The 15,091-nt window shown below is 38.8% G+C and overlaps 1 protein-coding gene across 1 annotated transcript in view; it reads right to left on the minus strand.

Moving 5' to 3' along the window:
* The window catches only part of mgmt (O-6-methylguanine-DNA methyltransferase), a 418,441-nt gene that overhangs the window by 314,613 nt on the left and 88,737 nt on the right, over window positions 1-15,091 (minus strand). Inside the window, exon 3 of the mRNA XM_063071805.1 lies at window positions 3,901-4,037. Coding sequence (XP_062927875.1) covers window positions 3,901-4,037 — 137 coding nt within the window. The remainder of the gene's footprint in view (window positions 1-3,900; window positions 4,038-15,091) is intronic.

Raw genomic sequence — 15,091 nt, forward strand, 5'->3', positions numbered from 1 at the left:
AAAAAAAGCCGTACACTTTAGCTCCAAGTAAAACTGTGAGAGTAATGCACTATTGCAAGGTAAGTAAAGGTCCTAATAACAGTTTCAGTCATGTTTTAGGTGGGTTCCACAGAGATGATTTCCAATTCCTTGCCTTTTTGTAATATATATTAATACATTAAAATTCAAAGTCAAAGACATGAAAAATAAGTTTGTAGATGATTCCAAACTTAGCCATGTGACTAACAATGAAGAGGAAGTTTTTTAAACTACAGGAAAATACTTAAGTTCTGATTAATTAAGTAGAAAAATGGGAAATAGAATATAGTCAAAAGAAATGCCGGGGGGGGGGGGTGCAACCTGCAGAGATAGCAAGTGGTGCAGAGGAACAGAGGCACCATACAAATATATGTTCACAGATCCTTAACGGTATACAACAGTTCAATAAAGTGGCTAAAATCAAATTAAAAGTGCTTTTCCTGAATTAACTGAGGCATAAAACATAAGAACAGAGATCATTTGAACTGAAAGAAAAGATTGGTAGTTCAGGTTGGCTGCTTGCTTGCCAAGCCCGGAGGTTAGGTCGCAAGCATTTTGTCACCAGTCAAGGTGACATCATCAGTGCATAATTGAGTGCTGTTTCTGCTGCGTGCCTGCATTTATATTGGTCCAACTCGTTGTTCTGATTGGCTGGCTGTCACACTGGCCGCTAGTCTCCGCTAGGCCCTAGCCAACTGGATAGCTGAGAGAGATTATACTAGCACCACTGCTTGAGTGCAGTTCTATTCACAGGAAGTGTGTGTCAATGCTGGAGTAGTGTAGGGAGATTTACCAGGATGTTACCAGGACTGAAACAATTTATCATTGATGACAGATTGTTTAAACTAGGGCTTCTTTTTGCTCAGAACAAAGGAGACTGAAGGGAGCTGTATAAGTTTACAAAGGACTTCAATAAAGTGCATTGAAAGTGCTAATACCCTCAGCAGGGTCAAAGATTTCAAGTAATTAGCTAACGAATCAAAAAACAGTTAAGGAGATATGTTTTTGACCAGATGATAATGGTGATCTTCTAACCACTGCCCGAACAGGGAAATAAAGACAGGAACACTCAATACCTTTGAAAAATACTTGAAGGGCTGCAGGACTACAGACATTGAGCTAAACACACACAAAATGCTGGAAGAACTCAAAAGGCCAAGCAACATCTATGGACATGAATAAAGAGTCAATGTTGTGGGCCAAGACTGGGAAGGAAGAGGGAAGATGACAGAATCGGAAAGGGAAGGAAAGAAGTGCTGAAAGGTGGAAATACACTGGGTAACTTTATGAAATCAAAATTTCAACATTTTTTAACTGCATTCTGCCAGAGGTTATGAATAATAGGAGCACATGTCCATTTGAATCCATTCAAAGATTATTTTTCTCACTTACCTTTACAATAGATTAAGTATTTGACCATAATAAAAACTTCACACTAAAGTACTGTGTTTAGGAATTTAGTCTAATTATTGCACACAAACTGCTGATTATACACATTCAGAGACATTGTTTTTAATTTTAAATAGTGAATGTTTTTATAAAAAATCTTGCTGTACCAAATAATGCACATTGGTGGAACAGATTATAAAAAGGGATTTTCAATGACTGACTTGACTTTGTACAAAAATGCAAATAATACAGATTACACATTGATCAGATTCAGCTTGCCATCATGGACAATCAGCTATTAGATTCTGATTCCAACACGATTGTTTGTAAAGCCTATTCTCACACAGGAAGGCTTGAAAACTCCAATAATCGATTGTGACAAAAATGCATCTGCCTATCTATCTATTCAGGTGGAATTATGTACTATATTCCATTTTGTTTCAGCTGTAAAGTTCAGTGCAAGACAATATTACTACTCAGAAGTCACCCAGTCAATGGATTCATAATACAGATACAGGAACTAACTGCTGAAGAGTATCACACTTATTGAATCATAGAAATACACAGCTGTTCATGCGCTTCATGAAAGACTGGATTTCAAATATTTATCCTACGACTTAGCTAGGAGTGAGAGATGGCAATACACAGCAAATGCAAGAGGACATTTGGGTGCACAAGAGAGATAGAAGTTCTGTTATCCATAGAGTAACTCATCCAGTGTACGCTACTGTGTTCTTTTGATTGACTGTAAATGAACAAAATCTAAATTAGATAATGGACAGCCTTTATACATTACTTCCAACAACTGCATGCTCGAAATCTTCATTTTCATTTGCAACATTCAAGATGATTGCCATTACCTTCAAATTCTTCATAGTTCCTAACTTGTTGAAGTAGTGAAATCATTTCACTTTCGTTCCCGGGCATTTCTGGCATCTCCAATCCTCAATGCTTGAAACCGCAGTATGCAAAACAGTTCTGAATTGACTTACTGCTTATTTCTCGGCAACTATCAGTCACAAAAATCACTGCTTTTTGAACACAAATACACAAAACTGACGCTACTTAAACACTATTTCCTCTAAATGTGTCTAGTAACTATTGGCCATGCAAGTGCACAAGATATGCTAATTAGAAACTGTTTGGCAGCAGTCTTGTATGCCAATTAAGCAGTATAGACTTCCAAATAAACGATGGAGATCTGGCTATTTTCTCAATTAGTTTTCGTTATTGAAGATTTGATCCAAATTAGAGGCAGCCCCAATTAACCGATGGCCCAATTAACCCAGAATACACTGTATTATGTTCAGAATTTCAACAATTTGCAACTTGAAAGAAGAGGTCCCACATTTGAATTGTTTATTTTCTGGACAAGAGAGTTTGATTGACATTTATTAACAATTATTGTATCATTAAAATAGTACTTGCACTGGCAATTCCAAGACTTAACTTTCTGTGGTAATTTTAATGGGTTTTAAATGTGCATTTGGGAAAGTCAAGCTGAGGTTAAAGCACAAGTACCATTTTCAGGAAACTAACAACAGTGTGCATAAATATTAATCTACTTGAGACTATTCAATATTCATTGAAGCACTTTCCTACCTCAGCTTAGTGATTGACTTCTATATCAATAATGACACATGGTCTTATAAAGAGAAAATCGATCAGCCACGATGAAATGGCAGAGCAGATTTGATAGGCTGAATGGCCTAATTCTGCTCCTATCTCTTATGCTGTTCACAGGATGTTACTTTTCCAGCAAAATTTTGCCTAATAAATCACAACAGCTTTTATATACATAATAAGATACCACTTGGATTAAACACTCAACAAAAGATGCCCAAGTTTCTCGCCCTTATTTTGGAATTTGGAGTCTATTTATTTATTCATTTAATTCCTGACGCTGAGCTTCCATGTTTCCATTGACAAAATCCAGTTACTGTACACATTTCAGCTTTTTCATTTGTATTGTGCCAGGTCTTTAAAATGTAACAACAGATTGTGCCATGCCATTCTCTTTAGCCAAAAGGCTAAGTAGGGTCTATTTAAAGTGGAGCTTAATAAGATCTTGACTAGCAAGGGCAATAAAGGTTATGAAGAGAAGGCAGGAGAGTGGGATTGAAATAGAAAGTAAAACAGTCATGATCAAATGGTAGACCAGACTCAATGAGCTGAACAGACTAATTCTGCTCCTATGTCTTAAGATCTAATATTGACACTCGTTTTTACATTCACTAAAAATTAACAGTCAAAATTAAACTTCTATGTTTCAAATGATCAACACAAGCACGATTATTTGGAGGAATGGCCTATATTAGGCTAAACTTACCATCCAATAAATGGAACACAAGGCTTCAATGAGGCCATCCTCATACAGTACCTCCCCTCCAAAACTGTTTTTGGTTTATTATTTTTGAATCACAATCAAATCCTCAGTAGGTGCTTTTCTGTAACAATAATTAATTAATTGAAAATCAATGATAATTTACTCACCTGTCCTTGGGTACAAAATTATCCTGGAGCTGTATGGAGTGAATGCCTTCTCCGCAGCCAGATACTTGGATGGCACCAATAGGACTTTCCAGAATTGCTGTCATTTGCTTGCAGTCTTTTATATTGTTCTTGCCAACCTGCATGAACAAATCATGGATCCTTACAAATGGTGAAGCAGCAATTATATACCACTCTTAAAACAGCTATTAATTACTTCCAAAACTACCTCATTCCCTTAGTGCCTGTGGTTCATTAATGTCCTCGTACTCAGAAAAGTATTATGGAAGCTAGCGGGTTAGATAGCAATGACCGTAGGTGAATAAAATAACTTTATTTTAACTGTTAAGCATTGCTTGTATACAACCTTTCCATCATACGAAATTCCTTTTTTCTATTTATCCCTGATTTTTCCCAAGACCAGATTTTTTTAAGCACAGCTTCTCTCCTTACCTCCACTTCAATTGAACAATGAGGCAATGCTAGATAAGGTTGCACTTTCCTCACAGAGCAATTACTGCACCATGCCAAGTGCTGGCAAGCTGCGGGCAGAGCTCACACTGGAGACCTTCAGATAAACAAGTCCTGCTTTTATGGTTATCCTTTGGCAAGGAAATCAACATTTTTTTTCTGCTACCTGGCTCTTCTTCCGAAAGTACTGTAGCTCACAGGCAGGAAATATGCTTTTGTTTCTCAGAAACATCCCTCTCCTTGCCAAAAGCTGTACTATATGTTTTCCATCATTGATTAGAAGTACATCAATGAAAATAAACCTAATGTTGAAGTCTATTCTGCCTTCCCTTGGTACCTACAATGCTTGGATCCATTGAACCTAGGGGCCAATTTTTACTGCGACTCTGGTGGTTCAGCATTTTTCAGAAAAGAATTGGACAGCATTTGAAAGAGACTAATTTGCAGAGTTACAGGGAAAGACCAAGGAAATAGGACTGGCAAAATTTATCTATTTGTAGCCAGTGTGGACTTAGTAAGCTTAAGCTTTCAAGCTAAAATAATTCTGTGATTCCACACAGCACTTCATTGTCTTTTGATGTAGAAAGGTGCAAGACTAAAGGACTGTATACGTCAGAAAAGGAAATCAAAAGCTTTATACACAGCTTTCACATTCAGAACTTCACATCGTGCTTTAAAATGAGATACTTTGAACGCAAGGTGATTAATGATGATTACAAACTGCATGCCAAATTGAAAGAAAGCAAATTCCCGGAAACAGTAACCAACAATTACATTTTAATCAGCAAATTTCTCAATCAGTCCTTTGGGGTCTTCATCCAAGCTTTTCATATAAATTGTAAAAAAAAAAGTTGGGATTCCAGGAACATATCACTTGTTACATCTTGCCAACCAGAAAGAGAGCTATACCTGCTCTCCGTTTCCTGTTAACCTACTGTCTATCACTCCAAAAGCCAACCTTCTACACTATGGCCTTTGATTTTCCAAAACAACTTTCCATGCAGCACCTTACCAACTGCCTTCTGGAAATCTAAAGCACAGCACATCCATCAGTTCATCTCAGAAATGAAGCAGGTAAAACCCAATTTGAAGCTACACTGAGTCAAATCGTAGAAAGCTGATCCAACTCTCAACTCTTTCAGCTGCTCCCCCACGTAATATTCCCTCCATCCACACCTGCCACTTATGATTTGCAGTTTTTTCCCTTTCTTTTGCACATTGGGTGGTCTGTATTTTTTACTGGGTTCTTTCTTGCTTCATGGCTACCTGTCACGCATCCCGTGACGGGAATAAAGAACCAGTAGAGATGGAAAACACTTTGGAGTCCAGTATTGCTATAAACTAATAATATTTATTAGTAACTATGCAATACAGTAATATAAATGTAGATAAATCAAACAGGTTAGCAATGATTATATATATAAGTAAGTAAACCAGTAAGTGTGGAAATATATATGTATGAAAAACCAAGCTTCTTTAAGTCTAGGGGTAGAAAGATACAGTCTTATGATGACGAGTAAAGTTCAGTTCAGGGGGAGAGAGGGAGGGAGAGAGGGGGAGAGGGGGAGAGGGGGAGAGGGGGAGAGGGGGAGGGAGAGGGAGAGGGAGAGATAGAGATTTGAGTCTTCAGGTGAGCTGACGCCGTCAATCTTCTCGCTGTCCTTCGAAATCCTTTAAAAGTCGCCGACTACGACTTTAACAAAGGGGACCAGTTTTCTGTGGTGGAGCTATCCCCCAGGCAAGGGTGGACATATGGACAACTCCCCACCAGTCAAACCTTTTCCTCTTCTTTCCACTGCAAGAGCTATGGATCGATCTGCCTGATCGATCCTCCAAAACCCACCTTTTCTGCGGGCACAACAATGTTCATTCATTGTCCAAACGCGTCTGAGTTCTATATCATCTGACCTCCTATTTTGTCGTCTTGTGCTGAGCATCAACTATCATTCAAATAACCCCTCCTTCCTGACTGTGAAAGAAATGCAAGCAGGCAAAAGTCCTTAAAGAAAGTGTCAACAACCTGCCGAAAATCATAACATCAAGTGTCCATTAAATTACACCGCCTTCGGATACCATGGCAACTTACGAGCTGCTCAGTGCTATCTCCACTTCAACTCAGTAGAAATCCAAAGTTACTTCCAGTGCCTTAAAGTGACAGTCCAACCGTTAGTCTTTGTCTCTCTCTCTCTCTCTCTTTTACAAACAAGCTGTTGTTAAATAACTCTCTCTCCCCTTTCAAAGCAACAGTTAATAGGGGTAATTCAGGATCCCATCACACTACCTGTAAGCAAACAAATCTCAAGATTGTATAATTTATACATTCTTTGATAATAAATGTACTTTAAGTAAGCGCACTTTGAAACTTTGAAGTGAAGATGTTTCAATTAAGAATGAATATAGCTTTGTTCAAAATAATTCAAAGTAGTCAGGAAATAAAGCAATTGAAATGGTCTTAATCAATGTTTGCATCTACAATACAGTCAAAAATATGCTATGTAGTTAACATTTAACCATGACCATGGGTTCCAAACCTTTTGAGTCCATGGATCAATACCATTACACAAAGGGTCCATGGACACCAGGTTGGGAATCCCTAACCTAGAATATTCCTCAAGATACCTTAACTGAAATTGATTCAATTGTTCTATCCTTATTGTAGAAGGCATATCCCAGCAAATAAAGTTGTTTTTTGATCTAAGATTAATCAGTTAATTCAAACGATGAGAGTAATTTTAACAGCACGCATCCTGCAGTGTGACAAGGATTCCACTTCAGTAATCAGCTAACACACCTGTCACAGTGCAGACAGCCCCATTTGATGCACCGAAAAATGTGCTCTTCTCTAAACGCCTGGAACTCACTCCATAAGAAAGTTAGAATTCTGGTTTCTCATTCAAGATAATATGGAAGTGCTCCAACTTGGAAGCTTTTGATGATGTCACTAAATGAAAAATGGGGAAAAATACGTGTTTCATTTCCTATCAAAACATGGCACCTTGTCATGCATAAATGGCACACAATTCTATATTAGAAAAACATACACCTAAGATTGAAGAGTAACAAGATTATAATCAAATCAAGGTGTTCAGATGACGTCTGTGATTTATGAATATTAACTGAGCCCAAGGATTAAATTATTGCCTTGGGCTCACTCCCTGAACTCTATATTTTATTTAATTTGGTTGGTTTCATTTTTTTAGTCTCAAAATAAAACTGCTGTTGCTTTCTATTCTGAAGGGTTGGAGTAAATTTAATAGCATTGTGGGAAAGTAAAACTGAACTTTTCTCATCCATTTCCAGCAGCAAAAGACAACATAATTATTTCAAATTTTTAAATAAAATATTTTCATACATCAGATCTATAGAGGAAAGAATGGATTTAATACTTCCATGCCAAAGCATCAGTCAGCACCAAAGTGCTGCCCCAATTGTTGCCAGAGTTCAGAACACTCCTGTTCTGTTGGGTTTGATTTTAACACCCCACCCATATTAAATTGATCTTCCCACCTGCTGCCTTTTTTATTTGTCTTCATTTACTGAGTGACTAACTGCTCCTGCTGCAGAAGATGGGAATTTAATTTAGTTGAATCTATCCGGTGTTCAGGTTTGTGATCGGAGTCTTCCGCAATCCCAGGAATATTGACAATACTCCCACTGGTTCTGGTCCAGGATTATTTAAAGGAAGCCATGGGTGACCATGAGGTTACTGTAGGGGCTTTCTTCCTGCGCTATAAACTTCATAGTTCAAATCAGACACTTTATTCCTGCAGAAAGTAATTTGCATTAAGAAGATTACAGAAAACCACCTGCAGTCTGGTTTTGATTAGAACTGCTTTGGAATTAGGCATTTGTGACAACTAATCTTCCATTCTTATTGGAACTGAAAAACTATAGTAACCCACTACTGATTACAGCAGAACATGAGATGCATTCCCAATTCTAAACAGGAAAAAAATGACTTTGTTTGGAAATTAGTGTTCCTGTATTGTTTATTTTAGATTTCAGTTTACGTCCCGATAGAGGATCTCAGCCCAAAATGTTGACTTTTATTCCTCTCCATAGGTGCCGTCTGATCTGATGAGTTCCTCCAGCATTTTGTGTGTGCTTCTTCAGATTTCAGTTTCTGTCCCTCACTTTGTGCATCAGGTAATTTACCAGAAACACTAAAGACGATTCACTACTACATCAAAAGAGGACGATTTCTTATAAATAGAACAAACAGTCATTTTAAGCTGATGCTGGTAGGGGTGGCACGACAGCATAGTGGATTGCATGACACTTCACATTATCAGTGACCCGGTTTCAGTTCCTGCTGGTCTGTAAGAAGCTTGTACACTCTCCCCATGACCATGTGGGTTTCCTCCGGGTGCTCCGGTTCCCTCTCCCAGTCCAAAGGCGTACTGGTTGGGAGGTTAATTGGTCATTGCAAATTGTCCCATGATTAGACTATGGTTAAATCGGGGGATGGGGGAGGGTAACTGGGACTATTCAGGCTGTATCTCAATAAAATAAATAAATAAACAGAACTTTAAAAATGTTTTAGCGTAAAATAATCTACAACTCAAGAATGCAGACAATTTGAAGAGTAAAAGCAATTAAAGTAAAAACAAAGATTTAGTTTATACAGTACAGCACCTTCGACCAGATAAAACTTCCCAAGGCATTTTATGAACATTATCAAGCAATATTTTATGCTGAGCTGCACAGGATAAAACCAGGAATGTTCAAAAGCTTCGGTCAAAGAGACTAATTTTAAGAAGCATTTTAAAAGGAAGAAAGAGAGCCTGAAGGATTTAGAAATAGGATTCCAGAGCTTTGAGTTAAGGCAACTGAAAGCACGCTTGCTGATAGTAGAGCTGGGAATAAACTGAAAGAATACAGGCAACCTAGGTGGTTATAAAATGGAAGAGATTGAAGATAGAGAGCAGGAAACCTGTCTCAGCATTCTTTAAAAATCAAGTTGTTTTATCTTGAACAGGAACCAATGAAGGTCAGCAAGTACAGAGGAGAAGTTTGAATGAGTTCTATATTACAGTGGAAAAGATGATGGAGACCAGTTACTGCCTGCTATGTCACTGGTGTTTAGGGCAGCAATGAAGGTCCTCTGTCTCTCTTGATACAGTATTCTTCAAACACGAGGAAATCTGAAGATGCTGGATTTTCAAGCAACACACATAAAAGTTGCTGGTGAATGCAGCAGGCCAGGCAGCATCTCCAGGAAGAGGTACAGTTGACGTTTCGGGCCGAGACCCTTCATCAAGACTAACTGAAAGAAGAGATAGTAAGAGACTTGAAAGTGGGAGGGGGAGGGGGAGATCTGAAAAGATAGGAGAAGACAGGAGGGGGAGAGATGGAGCCAAGAGCTGGACAGTTGATTGACAAAAGGGATATGAGAGGATCATGGGACAGGAGGCCTAGGGAGAAAGAAAAGGGGGAGTGTGGGAAAAAACCCAGAGGATGGGCAAGTGGACCATTCTCTATCCTTTGACATGTTTGGCATGGGTGACTCTTCCAAGAGTCAAAGCATAAGCCCTGACTCCAGCCGACATAGCTCTCTGGGTCATCGAGGTATGCAAGCCTCCAAACCACGACAAGTTTGTGGTCCTCTTGGAGGAACGGAGACCAACCAGGAATATACTGGAATAGGCAATTGTAAGCGAAGGATAGATGAGGCTTTCAAAAACAGACGAGGGAATGGAGTGATAGAGTTAGAAGATTTGCCGAGTTGGAAACCATTCTGATGCTGTTACATAAATATCCAAAATTCCTGTAGCGTCAAATCTGACAGGTAGGTTGTGAACATCTGGTTCAAGGCACACAGCTGTTAGGAGACCAACAAAATTAAACAATAGAACTTGTGATACGGACTAAGTACAATGGCTTTGGTCTTTCCCACACTTAATGAATGAGATTTTTTTTATTGCTCTCTATGGATGGCAGATAAGCATTCTGACAACTTAGAAGGATAAGGGAAGATGGTGAATAGATAGAGCTCAGTAGCATTTGTTGGTATAGATATAGAAACTGATGCTGTCTTTATAAATGATATTCCAAAGGGACAATTTTGAGATGAGAACTAGATCAGTTCTTTGAGACAGCACTAGGGTTGATTTGAAACCAGAGATGGATGGACAAGAATGGAACTGGAAGTCTAGGAACACAATGGTGGGAGGAAATGGAAAACAAAAAGGCAAAAGAAAAGTCAAGAATAATTAAGATGGACAGACTGTGTTTTTCCACAATTATAGAGAAGGATATTAGTGGTGGTGATCCTGTCATGGGGCAAAAGATTATAAAATAATGAGAGGCATTGATCATGTGAATAGTCAGAGGCTTTTTCCCAGGCTGAAATGGCTAATACGAGAGGGCACAGCTTTAAGGTGCTTGGAAGTAAGTGTCGAGATGTCAGGGGTAAGTTTTTTTTTACGCAGAGTGGTGAGTATGTGGAGTGGGCTGCTGGCAAGCGATGGAGGCGGATATGATAGGGTCTTTTAAGAGACTCCTGAATAGGTACATGCAGCTTAGAAAAATAGAGGGCTATGGGTAACCCTAGGTAATTTCTAAAGTAAGTTCATGTTCGGCACAGCATTGTGGGCCAAAGGGCCTGTATTGTGCTGTAGGTTTTCTATGTTTCTATGTTTAAAAAAACTATTTGGAGAGATCAAAGCAAAAAGTTTGGGGAAACATTGGCACAGATTTCAAAGGCACAACGTATTCAAGTTCTTTTGAGGGGAAAAGGCACCCGGAGAAGTGCAGCAATTTGCATGAATAGCGGCAGCAACAAAGGCTGTTAGATTATTTCAAAGGACACAGTACATGAGTAACATAATCATCAAAGCAAAAAGTATGAAGCCACAAACAGGTTGAACTTTTAGCAGTTTAGTTTGAATAATGTAGGGAAAAGGAAATGACAAGCTTGAACAGATAAATATGGGTTTAGGGTTCGGGGAGGATAGGATTTGGAAGTAAATAGTTTCACACAACTGGAACACAGCAAATAGAATTTCTGTCTCCAGTGCAAATGAAGGTATGACAAAATCATGTAAAGATATATATTCTGAATTAATATTGATCATTTGAAAGGCACCAGAATTTTCACTCAAGAAACAAGATATACAAACAGAAAATATTTTAAAATATCATCTAAGTATGAAATTTTAAGTTCATTTGCTACATTAATTAATTCTTTGATGACTTTTTGAAATGGATAAATCACTGTGGTAGAGGATATATTCATGGATTTTCAAGATATAGGAGAAATGATATGAAATGATATGAAATGATATGAAGTAAAAATGGTCAAAATATATATGGTGTGAGAAGACTGGTTGTAGAATGCATTGAAAAGTAGCAACTTAACGGCAATCAAACTTTATATTTAGGAAGATTTTCTTTACTATTTAAGCAGGAATAGAGATCAATCTATCCACTACTCTTAAGTTATTTCCACATAAATGTACATCTGTCATTTACCCAATTTTTTGTAATGTATAATAATATGACCCGAGGAGAAGTAATCATAGGAAGACTAGACAGCCATGGTTCAGAATATGCTCAAATGATTGCGTTGTCAAGAGTTCTGAGGAATCATTTGGGACTTAGCTAGAAAAGCTTGAATTGTGGGAAGTTTGATCAGCTAGTAGTTCATTTTCATAGAGAAAATACTTTAACTGAGAACCCTTATTAAATCATCTTCTGCAATTACATATGTTGGGGTAGAGCTGCGAGAGAGTAATGAGATTGCAAGATGGAAACAGTAGGGTGCCAAAGTCATCTTCATAGTGTGACTGGGAATACATGCATTAATAAAGATAGTTTTCCTCAAAAAACTGCTTTGTTCAACAAATAAACTCCTTTCAAAAAAACCAAGTTTTCAAGGTCTGTAATATCCACTGAAAATGCTGGAAACACTTTGCAGGTCAAGCAACAATTTTGGAAAGAGTGAACCTTTCAGAAATATGACCCCTTGATGACCTGATACATTAAATATTTTTCTTTCCACATATGCAGTCTGACATGCTGAGTGTTCCACACATTCTGTGTCCTTACTTCAGGTCTGCATCATGTGTTTTATTTTATTTTCTGTTGTCAGGTTTGTGACACTTTCTTGAGCAGAACATATTTTCCATGGTGAAAACTTTGAATGAAGTAGGATTCTTGCTCTACAAACAGTAGTTGACATCTATGCTAGCAATCTGAGCATTGTATAATTATGAAGGAGGAACCAGGCAGTGCGCTTTGTGTTAATTCCCGAAGTGATAGAAAAGGATAGCATAATTATACATTGTTGATTGGAGAACATTGCTGGCAGAGGTCAACTGCTGCATGTTGAGCAGGGGTCCTAAAGATGGGTGCCACAGTAGTGTGGCAATTAGCACAACACTATTACAGCTTAGGGCACTTGGAATTTGGAGTTTAACTCCAGCATCGCTCTATAAAGAGTCTCTGTATCTCTCCCCCATGGAATGCATGGGTTTTCCCTGTTTCCTTCCATAGTCCAAAAACGAAGCGGGTAGATTAGCTGGTCATTGTAAATTGTCCCATGAGTACGTTAGGGTCAATCAGGTTTGTCGGAGGTTGAGGGGGTGGCATGGCTTGAAGAGTGGAAGTATCGCTCACGAAATAAGGATGGAGAGATGGAGAGATGGAGAGAAACCAGAGCAACTACAATATTGGTTACAATCAGATGGATAAGAGAGATCCCAAGCATGGCCACTCCCAATAAATTTAAGTGAAAACAATTTATCATACAATGGTGCATTGTTCATGCTACTCAAGTTACCTTATATATGACAGCCCCATTTCTGCAGAAAATGGGGAAACATTTAGTACTGAATTGTCAAGTGGAACAGTTCCCAAAATGGATCGTATCACACCACCCCCACAGGGGCGGTGGGAATATCAAAGGGAATAATAAAGATAAAATGGGTGATGAAGAGGACACTCCGTAGCAAGGAAGTGCAGGTGAAGGATTACAGGCTTAATTTACAAAATGAAATACTTATTATAAGCATTTGACCCTCGGTGCCTCATAAGTGATTATAGTGATCATGTAATCACCTCATCTCTTGCTAACCCACCATTCTCTTAGACCTGGCTTGAAGCATGTTATACTTGCTGAAATGCAATGTGATATTTCTGCGTGCCAGCATCCGCAGTCGGGGTCATCCACCACCCAGGTCATGTTCTCTTCTTCTCACTGCTGCCATTAGGCAGAAAGTATGGGTGCCTCAGGACTCATACTACCAGGTTTAGGAACAATTACTACCCTTCAGCCGCCAGGCTTCTGAGCCACGGGAGATGGCATCATTCAACTTCACTTGCCCCATCACTGAACTGTTCCCACAACATATGGAATCATTTTCAAGGACTCTTCACCTCGTGTTCTCGATATTTATTGCTTTTTTTGACCCTCTCAGCTCAAGCTGATAAAACCTGAGGTACAGATATACCAAGCAGAATCATTTCTCAATTGCTAGGAACTTATGGACTACTCCAGTGGTGCTTAGTATTGTGGATTTCTAAAGTTTTACGTAAATATTGCTGTGTTAGCTCAGCAGTTTAATGCTATTGTGCAATTACTTTGAGATGATACCAGTTGTGAATTATACAGTTAGGACAATTTATACCCTGTTCAGGATCTTCTCCTGAACCAAATCCAAATTCAATCCATTCCTGAACACTTGAAAAGAGGAATTAACAGGAATGATGGAGGAAGAACTGACCTCACTACAAAATGATGTTCACTGAGCTGAGGTTCAAATAATCGTATCAAGACTTTTCATTGCCGAAAGAAATCTCTGAACACGAGCCTACACCATATAAAAATGTTCACTACAGAAGGAGGACAAAATGTTCGTTATTGCCTTTTGAACATCATATTTATTGGCGCGCGGTATCAGTGTAGTCGCCCAACTTCTTTTAAAAAAAAATCACAATCAGAAAGGTTTAATATCACTGGCATACGTCATTAAATTTGTTGCTTTGCAGCAGCAGTACAGGACAATACATCATAATAAAAATACTATTAATTACAATGAAATACATTTTTTCACGTTAAATTAAATAAGTAGAGCAAAAAGAGAACAAAATAAGATAATGAGATAATGTAAATTATCTCAAAAGGGAGGAGAAGATGGCGACGCGACGCAGCTTGCAGTGGCCACTCCAGTGATGAATATCTGTTATCTGTCAAGTAGGGTGCCGTGCACAATCCTGATTTGATGGAGATGCAGAGTATGGAGGAACATCTGGTGAAACTTCTGAAATGCCTATTTCGCTGCCGCTGCTACTGTGTGATCCAGAATCTCCGAAGGGCAAGGCCCTGAGTCCTCGGCTTTGCTTGTTGCTCAGAGGCCGGGGCGGGGTCAAAGCACTCGACAGAGGATGGTGCTCGATGCTGGAGGGCTGGTCGGAGGCTCGAAGTTTTTGGACAGACTCAGAGTCAGCTGTGGTTGGGTGCTTCCAATGCTTCGGCAAGTTTGCGGCGCTTGGAAGTTCATGGCAAGGAGAGTTTCTCCCTTCTATCGTCTGCGTGAGATGATGGGGCTATCGGGACTTCAGACTTTTTTTTTACCGTGCCCATGGTCTGTTCTTTATCAAATTACGGTATTGCTTTGCACTGTTGTAACAATATGTTGTAATTACGTGGTTTTGTCAGTTTTAGTCTTGGTTTGTCCTGTGTTTCTGTGATATCTCTCTGGAGGAACATTGTATCATTTTT

Source organism: Mobula hypostoma, chromosome 19, assembly GCF_963921235.1.
Source record: "Mobula hypostoma chromosome 19, sMobHyp1.1, whole genome shotgun sequence".
Classification (NCBI taxonomy): Eukaryota; Metazoa; Chordata; class Chondrichthyes; order Myliobatiformes; family Myliobatidae; genus Mobula; species Mobula hypostoma.